Raw genomic sequence first — 15110 nt, 5'->3', positions numbered from 1 at the left:
GCAAAGAAAAGCGCCATCAGCCCTCTTCCACATACACCAGCTCACAGCAGGCTAACGATCAAAACTAATCTTGCTTCGATTGATAGGCTTGAAAGAGAGAGAATCATAAATATATTTATGATATATATTTATAATATTTCCATATGTGGTCAGGATCCATATTTGTCTTTACTAGACAGTGAAATTCTTTATTCTTTACATATCACATCTTCTTGTTAGTCGGTTAAAGGCCTTGCTCAAAGGCCCAACAGTGGCAACGTGGCCAAAACACTAGCGATGGGTCATTCATGAACGATTAATTGTTTTTTTTTTAATGAGTCTTTAACGTGACTCAGAAGACCGATTAGTTTTGGAGATTGATTCGTAAGTTTTTTACTGCCATCACAAAACTTCCATAGGTTATGTACAGGAAACAGAAATGAGTAGTTACCTTTGAGTCGTTCGTTTTTTTGTCACATGACTTCCATAGACGATATTCAGTGCAATAGATTCAAAAGAACGAACGACTCAGACTAGAAGATATAAGAGGTGAGCTGCTCATTATGTTTATCATAATATGTCTTTAGATGCATTGTTATATTTTTATTACTGAAACTATAGCCAAAATTTGTGTATGTAGATGTGCTGGGGGTCTGTTTATTGAAAATGTAACATTTTATTTTGTTTTTGATCAAAAGAATGAAATGACTCATTCCTTAACTTTGATTCACTAAAATGATCCAAACCTCCCATCACTACAAAACACACATTTGCTAGGTGTTATTTACCTTCCCCAGAACAGATCTACTGTATTTCCATTCAGTATACCTTGATGGTATGATGTTAGTCTACATGCTGCCATAAAATGGTCCGAATGGATCTAAACGGGGAGGTAATTACAAGTTAACTGTATGCAATAAAGTTAAAAAGTACTTTTTCTGTTTAATTTTTATTCATTTATTTATTATATAAATAAGAGATTTTTACATTTCGATATCACCTGACAGATTTGGTAATTTATGCTAATTTATTACCCCCTGCTTTAAAGTGCACCTTATAGAAGGTGAAATGCTTCCAATAAAATAGATACACTGTTATACATTGTGATACATTTTTGTTCATGTCTTTAGATAAAAGAATTTGGGTTCCAGTGCAAGACTAAAGAAGTAAAGTTCTTACAAACCCTTGTGTACAAATACACAGAATTAATATTCTGAAATGAAAGAACGGACCGGCGAAGAAACAGAAAACTCCAGAATAACAATAGGTCAAGGGTGCTTCCTTCATTTTCCGGCCCTGGAGTAAATCTCCGTGTTAAGGAAGGACATGGTGAGGGACAGAGAAAGAGAAAGAAACAGAGAAAGAGAAACCCTCCAGACCTGCAGCTTATTGTCTTAAAGGCTTAACGGAAGTGAAATAAAGAGGTAAACGAGGAGGGAGGGACGGAGGGGCGGGAAAGCGTTGAGAGCACCGTCTGAAACGATGACCAGGGCACTTCCTTCTGCTCCTAACCCTTTGTCATGCATGTGGACCGGTTTGTCGGGTGCAGCCGTATTTACTTTAAAAGTTAAGAGCAGGGGAGCTGATCTGAGGTCAGCGCTCCAACAAAAAAAAGGGTGGATTTTAATAACGGTACAAATGTATATAGACAGTTCTTTATTACTGTGGATGAGAGTCTCTTGGCTGTGTTTTTATTAGGGATGCATCAATAAATGAGTATTAATCAATTAGGAGCATCAATGAACAAATGATTTATTTTAAAACATTAGTGATTTTATTTCCAGTGAAGTGTATTAGCTAGCTCTGTGAGTTATGTGGGTGTAGAGAAGAGGGGGGTTTACGTTTATCAGGGTGTTCGACGAAACATTATCACAATATGTTGCATTGTGATGAATGTCTATCAGACATGATATAAACTTATATTTACTAAGATTGTATGTACAACTAAAGTAAATACAAAGATTTTAAATTAAAAGACATTCTAAATAGTAAATAAATGCATAATTTTACAGATTAATAGATGCAATAAAATTTTTATCATTATAAAATTTTTACTGCCATAATTTATCAGGATATTAATAATATATCATCATGTCAACCGTGTTGCATAGAAGCTTTTGTTTGCACTTTTCCTTGCCTAGCCTTCTTTTGCTGCTGGCGATTAACTCCTCTTCGTGGTGAGTTTAACGATCACGATGTTTATCAGGTCTCGTAAGTGTCATCTGTTCATTAGTGCGACATCATATACTAGGATCAGTATCACATCAGATGGTTCTGGATTTAAAAAAAAAATTATAAGGTTGAGTAAACAAGCATGGCATCAGACTCATATCTGATAGCAGGATCATTATCGATGCATTCCTAATTTTGAAGTGTTATTTCTTTAACATTGAAACCTGAAACCTGTCTTTTGAGTTTTACTCAACGTTCTGCTTCTCTTTATTCTACTCTGAACAGTATGTGCGGCATTCTAAAAAAGCTTATGCGTTGCAATGTGTGTGTGCAAAACGGGAAAAAAAAAAACTAGGAAAGAGAAATCACTCCTTATATTCCCATCCGTTCTTTGTTTCCCTCTCGCTGTGCCTGTCTCATTGCATTTCCTTTGTTTTGTTTTGTTCCCCCCCCACTCTCTCTCTCTCTCTCTCTCTGTCTCTCTCGCTCTTTTTCCTCTCCACCTGAATCAAAGTGGAACTTATCCTTCCTGTTGAGTTGTTTTTATCACATTATCTCGAGTGGCATGATTCAGAGTCGACTAATCTTCCTGTGTACATCTACTAGCATGACCCGCCTCCTTGGAGAATTCCCCCTCATACATGCATTCACAGACATCCAGCCATCTTCTCCACTCCAGTTCTCCACCCCATCTCATGCCCACACCCCCCGGGCCCCCCTCTCCCCGGGCTCCCCCCTCTGACCCCAGATGGGTATGCAGGGCACACGTTTGGCTCCTTTCCCCACCTGCTGAAGTGGCTATACCAGCAGAGAGTGCAACAAACAGGCCAAGCAATCTAAAACACACACACACACACACTAATATAAATGCATGCACACACCTTCTCAATATGGTGGTGCTATATCACCACCTTTCTTCTCAACATCTTCATATCATTTTTTTTTTTACTTTGTTCATATCCTTTACATTTACAATTAAAGGGATTCTCCAGCATTTTCTTAGTATCACATTTACAGAAGTCGAAGACCAGTTGTTCTTGAGTTGGTAAGTGTTTGTTCACAGGAAAGGCAATATGCGGATGTCCTCCAGATGTTCCATGATACTAAATGAAAGTAGCCGATAAAAAGAAATAATATAAATAATAATAATAATCTGCTTCCTGTCTGGCCACACCACACTACACCACACTACACTACAGTTGATTATTTTCCTCTAACAGCGCTCCCTTGAGTGTTTTATTTCATACACGGTGTGCATACGCCTGTTAAAGGTCCTCTGTTGCTATGCATTAATGTGTAACAATTCTAATTCCTTTTATTTCATTTAAAGCTCATTGCAACAAGCCAGTCTCATAACATAATCCCAAGGGGGTAATTTTGTTTTGTTTTGATTTGATTTTTCTTCGTCCATCGTAATTTCATGCTTTCTCAGAACCGCTACATTTCATCGATTCACCCTGAACGCTGGAAGTTTCTTAACTCTCTTTCTAATTCGATGATTTTTTTATTTTTTTGTAAGTTTTTCTCGTGGGCGTTTCTGATCTGATCTGATCTAACTGGATGATAAGCCCAGGCGGGAAACCGTCCTAAAGAAGCAGGCACGGAGTGTTTTTCGGCGGAGGTTAATTGGGGTCAAGGATGAGGATTTCTCACCAGCGCGTACAACACAATATGATTACGCTCAGTGCCCGTCTATTCTGCCATTTTGTAATAGTATTGGCTCAGAAACGGCTGTGCGTCAAGCACAACAACGGTTACAGAACAGTTTAAGGATCATTAACGCTGCAGTTATTGATGTCTAAATGTGTTGATTATACTGTACAAGGATGACTGTGGAACATAGAGTGAGGAACAAAATAAAACACATTACACAAGATGTGCTTTTATAGAAAAATCATCAAAGATTATGATGGTGGTTTAGTGCTGGTAACCAGAGTATTTGTGATTATCTCTTTGGAGTTGCACTTAATCTTGTTGAACATCCATGAAACAAGTTTTCGCTAGTGGGGTTTTCTCTCTATGTGTAAAAGTGTAAAGTCCTGAAAATTTTCTTCTAGCTGAAAATATCAGCACTGATGCTGGAGATATACTTAATTACATATTTATTTAATATTACATATTTATTATTGTTAAACAACATAAGATTTTAATGGTTTATTACTGGCTGTAGATTATGTAGAGGAATACAAGTCCTTGTGAATTAATTGCTACAGTCTGACCAATCAGAGTCAAGAATCTGTAGCGCAATGTTAGATTAAGGTGCTCATATGCTAACGTATACAGGACACCTTATGGTGAATATACAGTGGTATCTCGGCATGCAAATGCCCCACCTCGCATTTTTGCCTTATGAACAGAAATTTTCCAACATGAACAACCAAGCCGAGCCAAACCAAAGTTGTGCGTACATCCGGGAGCCGTTCAAAACTTGTTTGTGTCTATGGAAAGCCAAGTGAAGAGAGATAAATTTTTTTTTTTTTTGCGATTCATGCAAGATTTTGTGAAAACATACTGTAGCTTCTTGGGTCTCAAGCATGTTAGCAAGGACGGTACCAAAAAAAAAATGGAGCGGCTTTCAGTTTTGTTTTAAAAGCAGCCAGTACCAAGAAGAATCATGAATGAAGGTTACGATTGAGGTTTAATGTTGATTTATTTCATATTTTACGTCATTTGAATGTTTTATTGTTTTTATATGCAATAAATATGATTATAGTGTTGGAAATTTGTAATATTGGTAATATTTTTGGGAGGCTGTAACGAATTATCTGCATTTACATTATTTTCTATGGGAAGAAGCGTTTCGCAACACGAAATTTCGCCTAAAAAACTTGACTCCAGAACGGATTAAATTTGTACGCTGAGGTACTGCTGTAATATATATATATATATATATATATATATATATATATATATATATATATATATATATATATATATAGTCTTTTTTTTGTCTTTCATGATATTTCAGTATTGACTCTAACAATGTCACGTCCGCTTTGTTAGTCTGCCGTGATGAAGATCCAATAATAATGATTTGTTATTTAAACAAGCATGCAGTCATTTCCTGTTGCATTAAGGTCATGGCTGGGACCATATCATGTTTCTATACTTCTGTACAGTTATTCTGAGACAAACAGATAGACAAAGGATATATAAGAGGGGTTTAGGGAATTCATTTATTTTGCCCTCTGTCTTTTCTACTAGTCCTTTAAAGAGTGGCTGAAGAAAGTGGGATTAACATGAACGCTCATCTGTCTGATTCAGGCTCAGCGACTCGGAGATCATTGATTAAAAAAATCCCAGTGTTTTCGTGTGTGTGTGTGTGTGTGTGTGTGTGTGTGTGTGTGTTAGAGCTCTTGAGCTCAGATCAGCAACTCAGGCATCCAGAGATATGCCATCAGATTACACGGGTCAATTATACCCTTAATCTGCCTTTCTAGGGGTTTGGGATTAGGGCATTGATTGATTCCAAGCATTTCTGACGACCTTGCTGACGTAGATGCTGAGTTTATAGTGCTTCTGCTTGTTCTCGGGTTTTGTTACGGAGCTATACCATTTCACCGCCTGATACCACTTTGCAGTCGCGTTCATGACTTCATTCAATGATCCAAAACACACCACTTGATCTAGAGGTCACGATCTCACAAAGGTGGAGTCCGGATCCAAATATTTATTCTGCATTCAATGCCCAAATCCAAAAACTGTTCACAGCTATTTACAGAGAGTTACTCAGATATACAGTAGCTATCGTATATTTGGCCCGAAAAATAAAATCTCTTTAAACCTTTGATGGCATTATGGTAATCATCTTATCGTAAAGGTTGATTGCGTGTAATGTTTTTCACAGCAGACTAGCCTTTTAAATTAAGAAGCTTAGCAAAATGCAGTCAGGACAGCAAGTGGGTGGAGATGTATATTACAAAAAAATAATAAAAAGAATTTAAAGACTAAAAGAGGTGGAGAACCAACAGGTACTCCCATGGTTATTGTTCCAAACATGTTAAAAGGTTTTTCTTCGTCCAGAATGGAGGCGGCGCTGCTGCTGCTGCTGTAAGCCGCTTAGGTTTCTGATAATTGCAGGAGCTTGGATTCTTTTCTTTTTTTTTTTTTCTTTTTCTTCCAGCTCTCAGCATGTCGAGCGTAGACCTGGTGGGTTAATGCTACGGTGCAAATAGGGACTAATTTTGGATGACAAGGAAATATATATATTTGTAGTGAGGGATCGCGTGAATGGGGTCATTCTGCTTTTCTAAACAGGAAATTTAGCCAACCACTTTGCTCTCTCTCTCTCTCTTGCTCTCTCTCTCTCCATGATGTAAACCAAAGTATGGTGGTATTTGTTTGATTAACTCGTCTGACAGGAGTGACAGCTGCTAGCGGGTGCGCGTATACGAGAGTCTCAGCGCGGGTCCGCCTTTGTACATCTGTCAGCACGGAGGCAGGGGGAATCGGAGGGAGAAAAGAGACAAATTGGTCCCAAAAGGCAGGCCATTCACCTTCGGCTCACCCCCTCCGTCCCCCGCCCTCCCTCGGCCCATTCAGGTGCTCTGCGGGATTCTCAAGTGCTCGCTGGCTTATTCCATTTTGTGCACCCCCCTTCTCTCTTCGCCCCTCCCGACCCCATTCAAGACCGAGCCCCAGAAGTGTTGCGCTCCTCATTCGGCTGCGTCTCAATCCGCCTCTAAGCGTTCCTTTGTGAGCACTTTTGCTCACAGCTCCTTACTCACAACCCCCCTCCCCGCCCTCCTCCTCCTTCGCTTCTTTCTTTCCGTCCTCTTTTTTCTCCCTCGCTCCTCTTTTTTGCTCATTGTGTGTTTACTCAATGACACGGACGTGGGCTATAATTCCCAGCGTTTAGTTCATCCCAACAAGCTCGTTCTCTCTCTCCGAGCATGTTTTGGCGAAGAGAGCTCTGTTTGCATACTGTTATCCATTTAGTGAACAGGCTCTTGTGCATAAGAACAGAGTCCACTGGAGGTCCAATAGTAGAGGGGCTTTTTTTCCCTTTTTTTTCATCCAAAGCTGTAGATCAACAAGCTAAAAAAAACAAACAAAAAAAAAACGTGGTGACACATTATTTCGAATGCTTGTTAAAATACCAAAAGGGTTTCTAAATTAAACAGTTTGTCCTCTGTATGTGTTTTTTTTTTCCTTTGCTAAGCCAGTCTGTGAGACGAAAAGATTAAGCGTCCCTTTACAGACGTAGCACTAGGCCTGAGCAGAAACATTGGAGGCTTGTTGCACTTAAGGCTCCAACGAGGCATGCAAAGGCTCCACTTTGTACGCGCCGCTCAATCAAAAGCAGTTTGAACCTCACATGCTTGCTGAGCCTTAAACTTTTTCTTCAATCCCGCCTTTCAGGGGGACCTCTTTCTACGGACAGAAAAAGAGAGAAGGAGGGATGGAGAATGTGAAAAAAAAAACGAGAAAGAAGAGAGGCTGAATTTGAGTGCTACTACAATGGAGCGATAGTGGAACATGTTTGGGGTCGTGTGTTTGCTGTGAAAAGTTTTCCTTTGGGTCAGGATGTCCCACTGTGGCAAGAGACAGGGAGAGGGAGAAAGAGAGAGATAGACGTGAGCTCGTCGGTGTGAGTTACCATGGTAATTGAGTTCCCTTGTCAATGGACCTCCTCTCAGGGGCCAGAAAGCACACAATAATAGGCCAACAGTGGCTGTGAACAGCGAGCAGGTAGGATTAGCCCGTCCCTTTGTCCTAAGAGCATAATGTCTTGTAGTCAGTTTTAAAGAGTCTTCTGCACCAGGGGGCCTGATTCAGCTTCAAGCCTGAGCTCAGTGACCAAAAAAAAAAAAAGATGGTGGACAAGAGAAGCAGACAGACTTGATTCGATCCTTGGTCCTCTCTCGAACAGGTTGTGTGCATGAATGCAAGGAGTTAAAAGAGACAAGGAATTCTGAGTCAGGCTTTCTCAAGCTTTCCAGCAACCTGTCATTTTGCATTAGCGTCAACTCTAGCGGCAATCTTCATTCCATCCCTCCCGCTAATTGCAGACACAGCTGGGTCCCAGCGGGAGAGCTTCTCGAGCGGCATTGGCCGCACAGAGCAGGCCTCTCGCTCAGACACACGCTCCAAGCTCATACTCGCACATGCACACGCTAACTCATTGAAAAGCACACACTACCTCCAGTAAGGGCAGAAAGAGGCAGAGTCACAGGTTGCTTGTAATCCCCCTGTACCCCCCACCGAGTCTCCACCTCCTCCACCCTACAAAATTCCTGCTTTAACTACAAAAGAGGGATTTTTTTTTCTTCAGGTCACACAAACAAAGGCCTGATCTGAATCCTCACCAACTCCCACTGCCTAGACTCAGGTGTGCGTAGGGATAGTAAAAGTAGCATAATGTACATATGCATGTGTGTGTGTGATGGGACGGGTGTGGAAGAGCATGCAGCCTTGCACTGAATTTTGTTTGTTGCCCCCTGCTAGGCACCATGGCTTCCTGTAACATGTCAAAGATTGGAGTGTGAAAGCAGGCTCGCTCGAAAACTGGGTGTTTTTCTGGTGCGTGTATGTGTGGTGTTGCAGGGGGCAGGAGGTCGCACAACCATTCAACACTCCCTTCTAGAGGTGTGGGGGGCCTGCAGATGTTCATGTGTGTGCAAGTATTGGTAATGCTTAACACGCACACACACATAAATCCTAATATCAGATGGAACTCATTAGATGATCACAGTTTTTTTTTTTTTCCATATCCGTTTCATTATGTATTCAGAGGCACGATACTCTTGTTTCGGCTGGCAGACGCTGCCAGCTTCCCGCTGCTTCATATCCAAAAAGTGGCGCGGTACATTATGCCCTCCGAGAGAGACTTCTGTTCCTTTCGTCATAGCAGAACAAAGTGCCACAACCAGCACTGTTCATTTTGCAAGCCAGACCAGGCCTGGTTTCTGCATTTGCTCGCCTCAGTGTCCGTCAATTATAATTATTATAATTATTTTATTGTTTTCTTTTATTTAAAAGATTTAAATTTTAGAATTATGTCTTTGATGTATGCCTATGCAATTAACAATGTTTTTAAATGTATATATACTGTATATATATTTAGGATATGCTCACATTTGGTCACACTGCTTTGTCATGTTGTGCTTTTGTAAGCAAATGTTGCCCAAATAAGGTTTCCAGGAATTAACCAGAACAGGTGAAGGACACGGAAAATGGAGATCAGTCAGATTAAACGGAAGACAGAGTGTGTAATAAAGGCAGAGAGAAATGAAGAGAGAAAGAGAGAGAGAGTATGTGTGAGTTGTGAAGTTGTCCAGGCCTGGCCTCTCTGTGGGGGTCTATCACGGACCGGCTGCCCGAGCGTTCACAGGCACACAGCACTCCCAGATTAACACCGAGCCCTGACACACACAGACACACACACACACGCACACACACCACAAGTAAGATACCACAGAACCCCCCGAAGTACCACACAACCAAACCTTCAGATCCTCCTCAACCTCTCCAATGCTTTTTCCGAGCTATGGAGCCCCACGTAAAGGAAGAACATGAAAATGATGAGATCATACAGTACTTGTCTAGAAGGTGAAGAACCTGTCAGGCATTTCATGTGGTTCACTCTTGTTAACCTTCATTTATCTAAAATATAGATGCTTGCATACAGTATGTCATAGCTACTTGGGAGATAATGTGTCTAATGAGGCATCAGTACCATGAGCCCTAATTCAGTACATTGGATTAAGATTGTTAGGTGAATGTTTAATTCATTTGGCTTGGAAAAGCCATTCGGCACTGTTTTGTAGCCTCCTAATTTTGCAGACTGAACCACAAACTGAAACTGTACCTTTTCAAACTGAAACCTCTTAAAACACACATGTTTTTTCCTCATTTAACCAGACTGTTAGGATTCCCATCAACTGCTCAGCTCTATCACAACCAATCAGTTCGAATCCAGTCCAGATCCTCCCCACAGTCCAACATCTGCAACCCAAAAGCCAAGAGCGTCTGCTTTTAAATAGTTGCCTTGAGTTCAGTAAGTTTCAGGGACAAAATGAGAGGATAAAGGAAGAGATAGTCGGGTATATAAGGACAATGTGCCTGCTTCTCCTCTGGTAAAACAAGAGGAGTAGGAGTGATGAGTGTATGCTAACATGGGCTGATGGCAGACTGAGCATCTCTCTCAGTCTATGACCACGAGCAGCAGAGACAGATTGTGGGCTTGCATGGTGTCAATTAGTAATTCACTGAAAGGAAGTGTTCTTCTCCGCCTGAAGCTTCGGTCCAGTTATCTCGAAAAGTCAGTTGAAGCTTTAGTCAAGGGTTGTTTGTCACTTAAGGCATTGGTCCGAAGTAAGTTTGCTGAATCTTTAGACCAGGGTTGTTTCAGAGATGACTAAAGCTTTGGTCCAGGAGTGTCTAAGGATGTATTCACATTAGGGACCCATGACTGTTTCTGAGAACACTTGACCCCAAAGTCTTATTTATTTTAATCAATAAAAACACAATCGTCCCGTACTCTGGAACCCTGCCTGAGTCACGGGCAATTATTGAATCAGATATGAAAGCCTTTTATACCTGAAAATGGATGTGAATGCAACGGCATCAGTGCTGCCTGTCTCCTGTGTGTGTGCGTAGGATGCACCACTTTCATCCTTTGACCTACACAGCAATTGCTGATAAAGTAGGAAGGTACTCGAGAGCATTCCTCTTCACATTTTCTTCTGAAATATCGATAATATTAGGCATAGCATAAAGATTGACTTCCCCGTTCTTTTCTTTTTTTGTGTTTAATGAAAACTTGCAAAGCAACTAGGTGTATACTACCACCTCCTATGTCAGAGGGTGAAAATACGCAAGTGTACCCGAGTACGGAGAATAGTGATAATAATGTGAACGCTGGCTAGCCCCCAAGTGTTGAGGGGGGAGCAATCGTCCTGGGTACAGTACAAATCAATCGTACCTAATGTAAAAACCACCTAAAGTATGGTCAAGGGTGCTTTAAAAGTTGACTAAGGCCTTGGTTTAAGGTTGTCTTGGCTCAAGCTGAGAGTTGTTTAAGTTTCCTGAATCTACTAAAGACAAGATTAAGTATGTTTTTTTTAAGTTGAATTAAGCTTTGGTCTAGAGTGGTTTAAGAATTTTAAGAGAAATATTTTGTTCACTGTTATTTAAAAGTAAGTTAAAGCTTAGGTCTCGAATTTGCTTAAGAGTCGACAACATTTTTGTTTCAGGGTTGTTCAGGTCACCTAAAACGTTGGTTTGGAGTGGTTTATGTCTTGATTAAAACTTAAGTTTAAGCTCCTAAGTTGCCTAAGCATCAGCTGAAGTTTGGGTCTATCGCCTCTGGTCAAGTGGGTCTTTGTTGGTCACTTCTTTTAATCAGACAATATTAGCAAATGACTGAAGTTGATCCATTGAGCCAGCTGACTAGAAATGTTCTCCCAGTGGGCAATATTTATGTTTATAACTTACTTTTAAAGATTCCAAACCCTTTTTTTTTTTTTTTTTACTTTAAATTATAAGCTGCCTATCTTATTCACATATTTCTCAGTGTGTGTATCTGTGTTTGTTTGTCTTGGAAAAAAACTGCATTTGTGTTTCAGCAATGGTACACTAGCACGATGAACCTACTGGGAACCTGGCTAACAGATCGCATGGACCTGCAGCTTCACCTGTACCAGCTGAAAATCCTCATTCGAATTGTAAAGGTAATACATGATATTTATTTGTATTTATTTATGTTATCCATATAGCTGAGTGCAAAAGATTGCAATTATCCAGACCTAAAAGATCCAACGTCCTGGTGCCAGACACCACAGCACACCTACAGAGGTTCAATGGAGTCATGTCCTAGAGAGCCAGACCTGCTTTTAACCTGCGGTTTAAATGTTATGGCTTATCGATGTATAGATTTTCCACTATTAATATCTTAACATTCATACCATATTTTTATAATGTGATGATGAAAGACCATCTGTGGAATGTCTATTTGCTATGAATAAAATTTTGTCCTAATCTATGCAACCTTACAATCAATTATTTACACAAGTAGAGACAGTTCCATAGGGATATACAGTATGTAGATGTATGGAATGGAATTATAGATAGTTTCATGATTAATAATTCATGACCAGTCTTAGGTCATAGCTATACAGTCTGTCTATTAGTTGTTAATTTTATTTCCTGAGTAATTCATAGCGACTAGTAAACAACTGTTAAATGCTGGTATTCTTAAAGGCTAGCAGATTAATAAACAGGCAGAATTCCTAATAAAAATAGTTTAAATAACCTAGAAGACACAGTGTTCCCACATTAACATCAATTTAGTTTTGTGTAAATGGGCTAAACTAGGTCTTCCTCTGTAAGATCAGCTCTGCTGCTAAATCTTGCAGTGTGATCTCCGGGTAGCAGCAGGAGCAGGACCTTGTAGTATGGCATCACAGGTTTATTTCTGTCTTGTGATGCCACCAGTCAGGCTTCACTTCCTCTGTTATGTAAACCTGAAGGACATCCACAACTACACAGTGTTCAGACAAACGAGACTGACGCTTCCTAAAAAACATGGAGGGAACGGTGAAAAGCAGTGACGCACTAGCATACCTAACTACTTCTATACAATATTAGTACTTCATACATTAGACTTTTGGCAGTTTGCTCCAATAACTATAAAAGAGATGCTTTCTAGTTTTTAGTTTTGGGGAGTTCACTGTGCATGTTTATATGTACTGTATGTATATTTTGAGTGAACTAAAAGAAGAAGTACTAATCTTTAACATTTGTCTTTAACTCTTAGGTATATTTTTAACTAATTAAATATTTGTTTAGAAAAATAGAGAGAGAAGCAAAGATCTGCATTAGTGGTTATACAGATATTTCATTTAATACATAATTATAGATTTAGCTTAGTTTCAGATATTTATTTTTTTCCAAACAGTCATAGAATATAAATAATTTTAGTTTAAAGATCCTCAATCAAGCAAAAGAACTGAGGGAATAAGAATCCTTTAATAAGAATTAAAGAAGACATATCTAGTTAGAACTGTAGTTAAGTAGTAGAAGATAACTAACTTAGTTATACTACCCAGTAGCAATAGTTGTCTGGATATTGGCCAAAATACTGTATATCAGATGTTATAACAAATAGCAAAGATTGAAATTATAAAACTGAAAAGTCCATTTATTTATTGAACTAGAAATGTTTACCCATATAAAGGATTGCATTAAGATTGATAGTATATTTGCACATTGTTATACAACAGTAAACAACTGAGTAATCTGATTGGACGAGAGGAATTCTATAAATGGTGATATAGAGCGTAACAGCAATGGGACGTTTAACTACATGTATTACTTTGTGTCACTGGTGTTCTAACAGTTATTAATTACACTAACTGTCAGTCGCCAGCATGGGTGAAGATAGGCCTGTACAGTCAGTAGTAGATCAGTACAGTACTGGAAAGAGGAGAGAGTAGCTGCCTGCCAAAACCTTCATTTAGTCAGACACCAGTCACACTTTGTCTCCTTAGTAACTGACTCTAAGTCGTCCCGAATGATCTCTGAACTTCCTGTGTTGTTCTTTTTACGGCTAATGCAAGCTACAAAGCCTCATTCAGGGAACCCATCCTCATTTGGGTGATAACAGTTAGAGATGATATAACATCATGTGTGTTATGCAGCTGAAAGTATAATATAATAGAAATTCTTTAAATTAACATGAAGTCCAGTTTAGCATAGGAGTCAGTAGGTGCAGAGGGCAGATGAGGTCTGAATCACTGAAAGCACAGGAGCAGCATGTGTAGCTCCATACATCATAAAGCAGAATCCAGTTACTGAAGTATGAAGTTATGGGATGAGATCATATACAGTATATGATCATATTTTCTGCATCTAGTGAGAACCCTGGCGGCTGCATTTTGGACTAACTGAAGCTTGTTTATTGAGGATGCAGGACAACCACCGAGTAATGCATTACAATAATCCAGTCTGGAGGTCATGAATGCATGAACTAGCTTTTCTGCATCAGATACAGATAAGATGCTCCTAAGTTTGGCGATATTTCTAAGATGGAAAAAGGCTGTTTTTGTGATATTGGAAATATGATTTTTAAAGGACAAGTTACTGTCTAATGTTACGCCCAGGTCTTTTACTGTTGAGCTGGTAGTAACAGTACATCCTTCTAAACGCAGGCTGAATTGTGAAAGCTGTTGTGTGCTGGTTTTTAGGCCGATGAGTAATATCTCTGTCTTGTCTGAGTTTAGTAAAAGAAAGTTTCGTTAAGTCTCGGTTAATCTAGACAATTTAGGCATTTTGTGTGGTACATAGTACCAGTAACAATTTAAAACTATTTTCACCCCATTAATTACACTAACTGTCGTTCGCTAGCAGCTCATTGCTAGTTCCGGAAGGGTCAAAATAACTGTTTAAATAAACAAACAAACATATTATAATATGTTGATCATAAATGCTGTTTGTGGATTTTTTATGGGTTTTTTTATATTTAATTTTTTTTATATATTCTATATTTTTTATTTTGTTCTTTAATTTTTTTCTGCAGCTAAGTTTTTTTATATTTATTCTATTCCATAATTTATTTCTTATTGATAAACTTGATTTTTAAGGTCACGAGCGGTCGTATAAGCATTTCACTGCATATCCTACAGTGTATGACTGTGTATATAACAAATAAAATTTAACTGCTGTATATATAAGCAATAACACGTTCGAGGTCATGCTGTTGTACTGAATTTTGAGCCGCATGTATTTTCATACTAGTGCTTTATTTCTTAGATTAAAAAAAAACAAGACTTTAACTTTTTTTGCTTTGTTACTTCATTATTATTATTATTGTTATTATTATTATTATTATACTAATTCTAGTAGTACCAGTAGTAATACTAGTATTTAAAGTACACGTTCGTTGTTGGAGTGAATTTTATAATAATGTAAATACTATACCAAGATATTCTATTTTAACAAAGGCAATAAATTGTTGC

At 39.0% G+C, this 15110-nt stretch overlaps 1 protein-coding gene across 2 annotated transcripts in view; it reads left to right on the top strand.

The window, feature by feature from the left end:
* Window positions 1-15110, top strand: part of cadpsa (Ca2+-dependent activator protein for secretion a) — a 127993-nt gene that overhangs the window by 112108 nt on the left and 775 nt on the right. For both annotated transcript variants that reach the window (XM_053483686.1, XM_053483687.1), the window contains one exon: window positions 11721-11825. In XM_053483686.1, the coding sequence (XP_053339661.1) occupies window positions 11721-11825 (105 nt within the window). The remainder of the gene's footprint in view (window positions 1-11720; window positions 11826-15110) is intronic.

The sequence above is a fragment of the Clarias gariepinus genome, chromosome 23 (assembly GCF_024256425.1).
Source record: "Clarias gariepinus isolate MV-2021 ecotype Netherlands chromosome 23, CGAR_prim_01v2, whole genome shotgun sequence".
NCBI classification, from domain to species: domain Eukaryota; kingdom Metazoa; phylum Chordata; class Actinopteri; order Siluriformes; family Clariidae; genus Clarias; species Clarias gariepinus.
The sequence above is the reverse complement of the archived record's forward strand: the minus strand, read 5'-3'. Positions and strand labels throughout refer to the sequence as shown.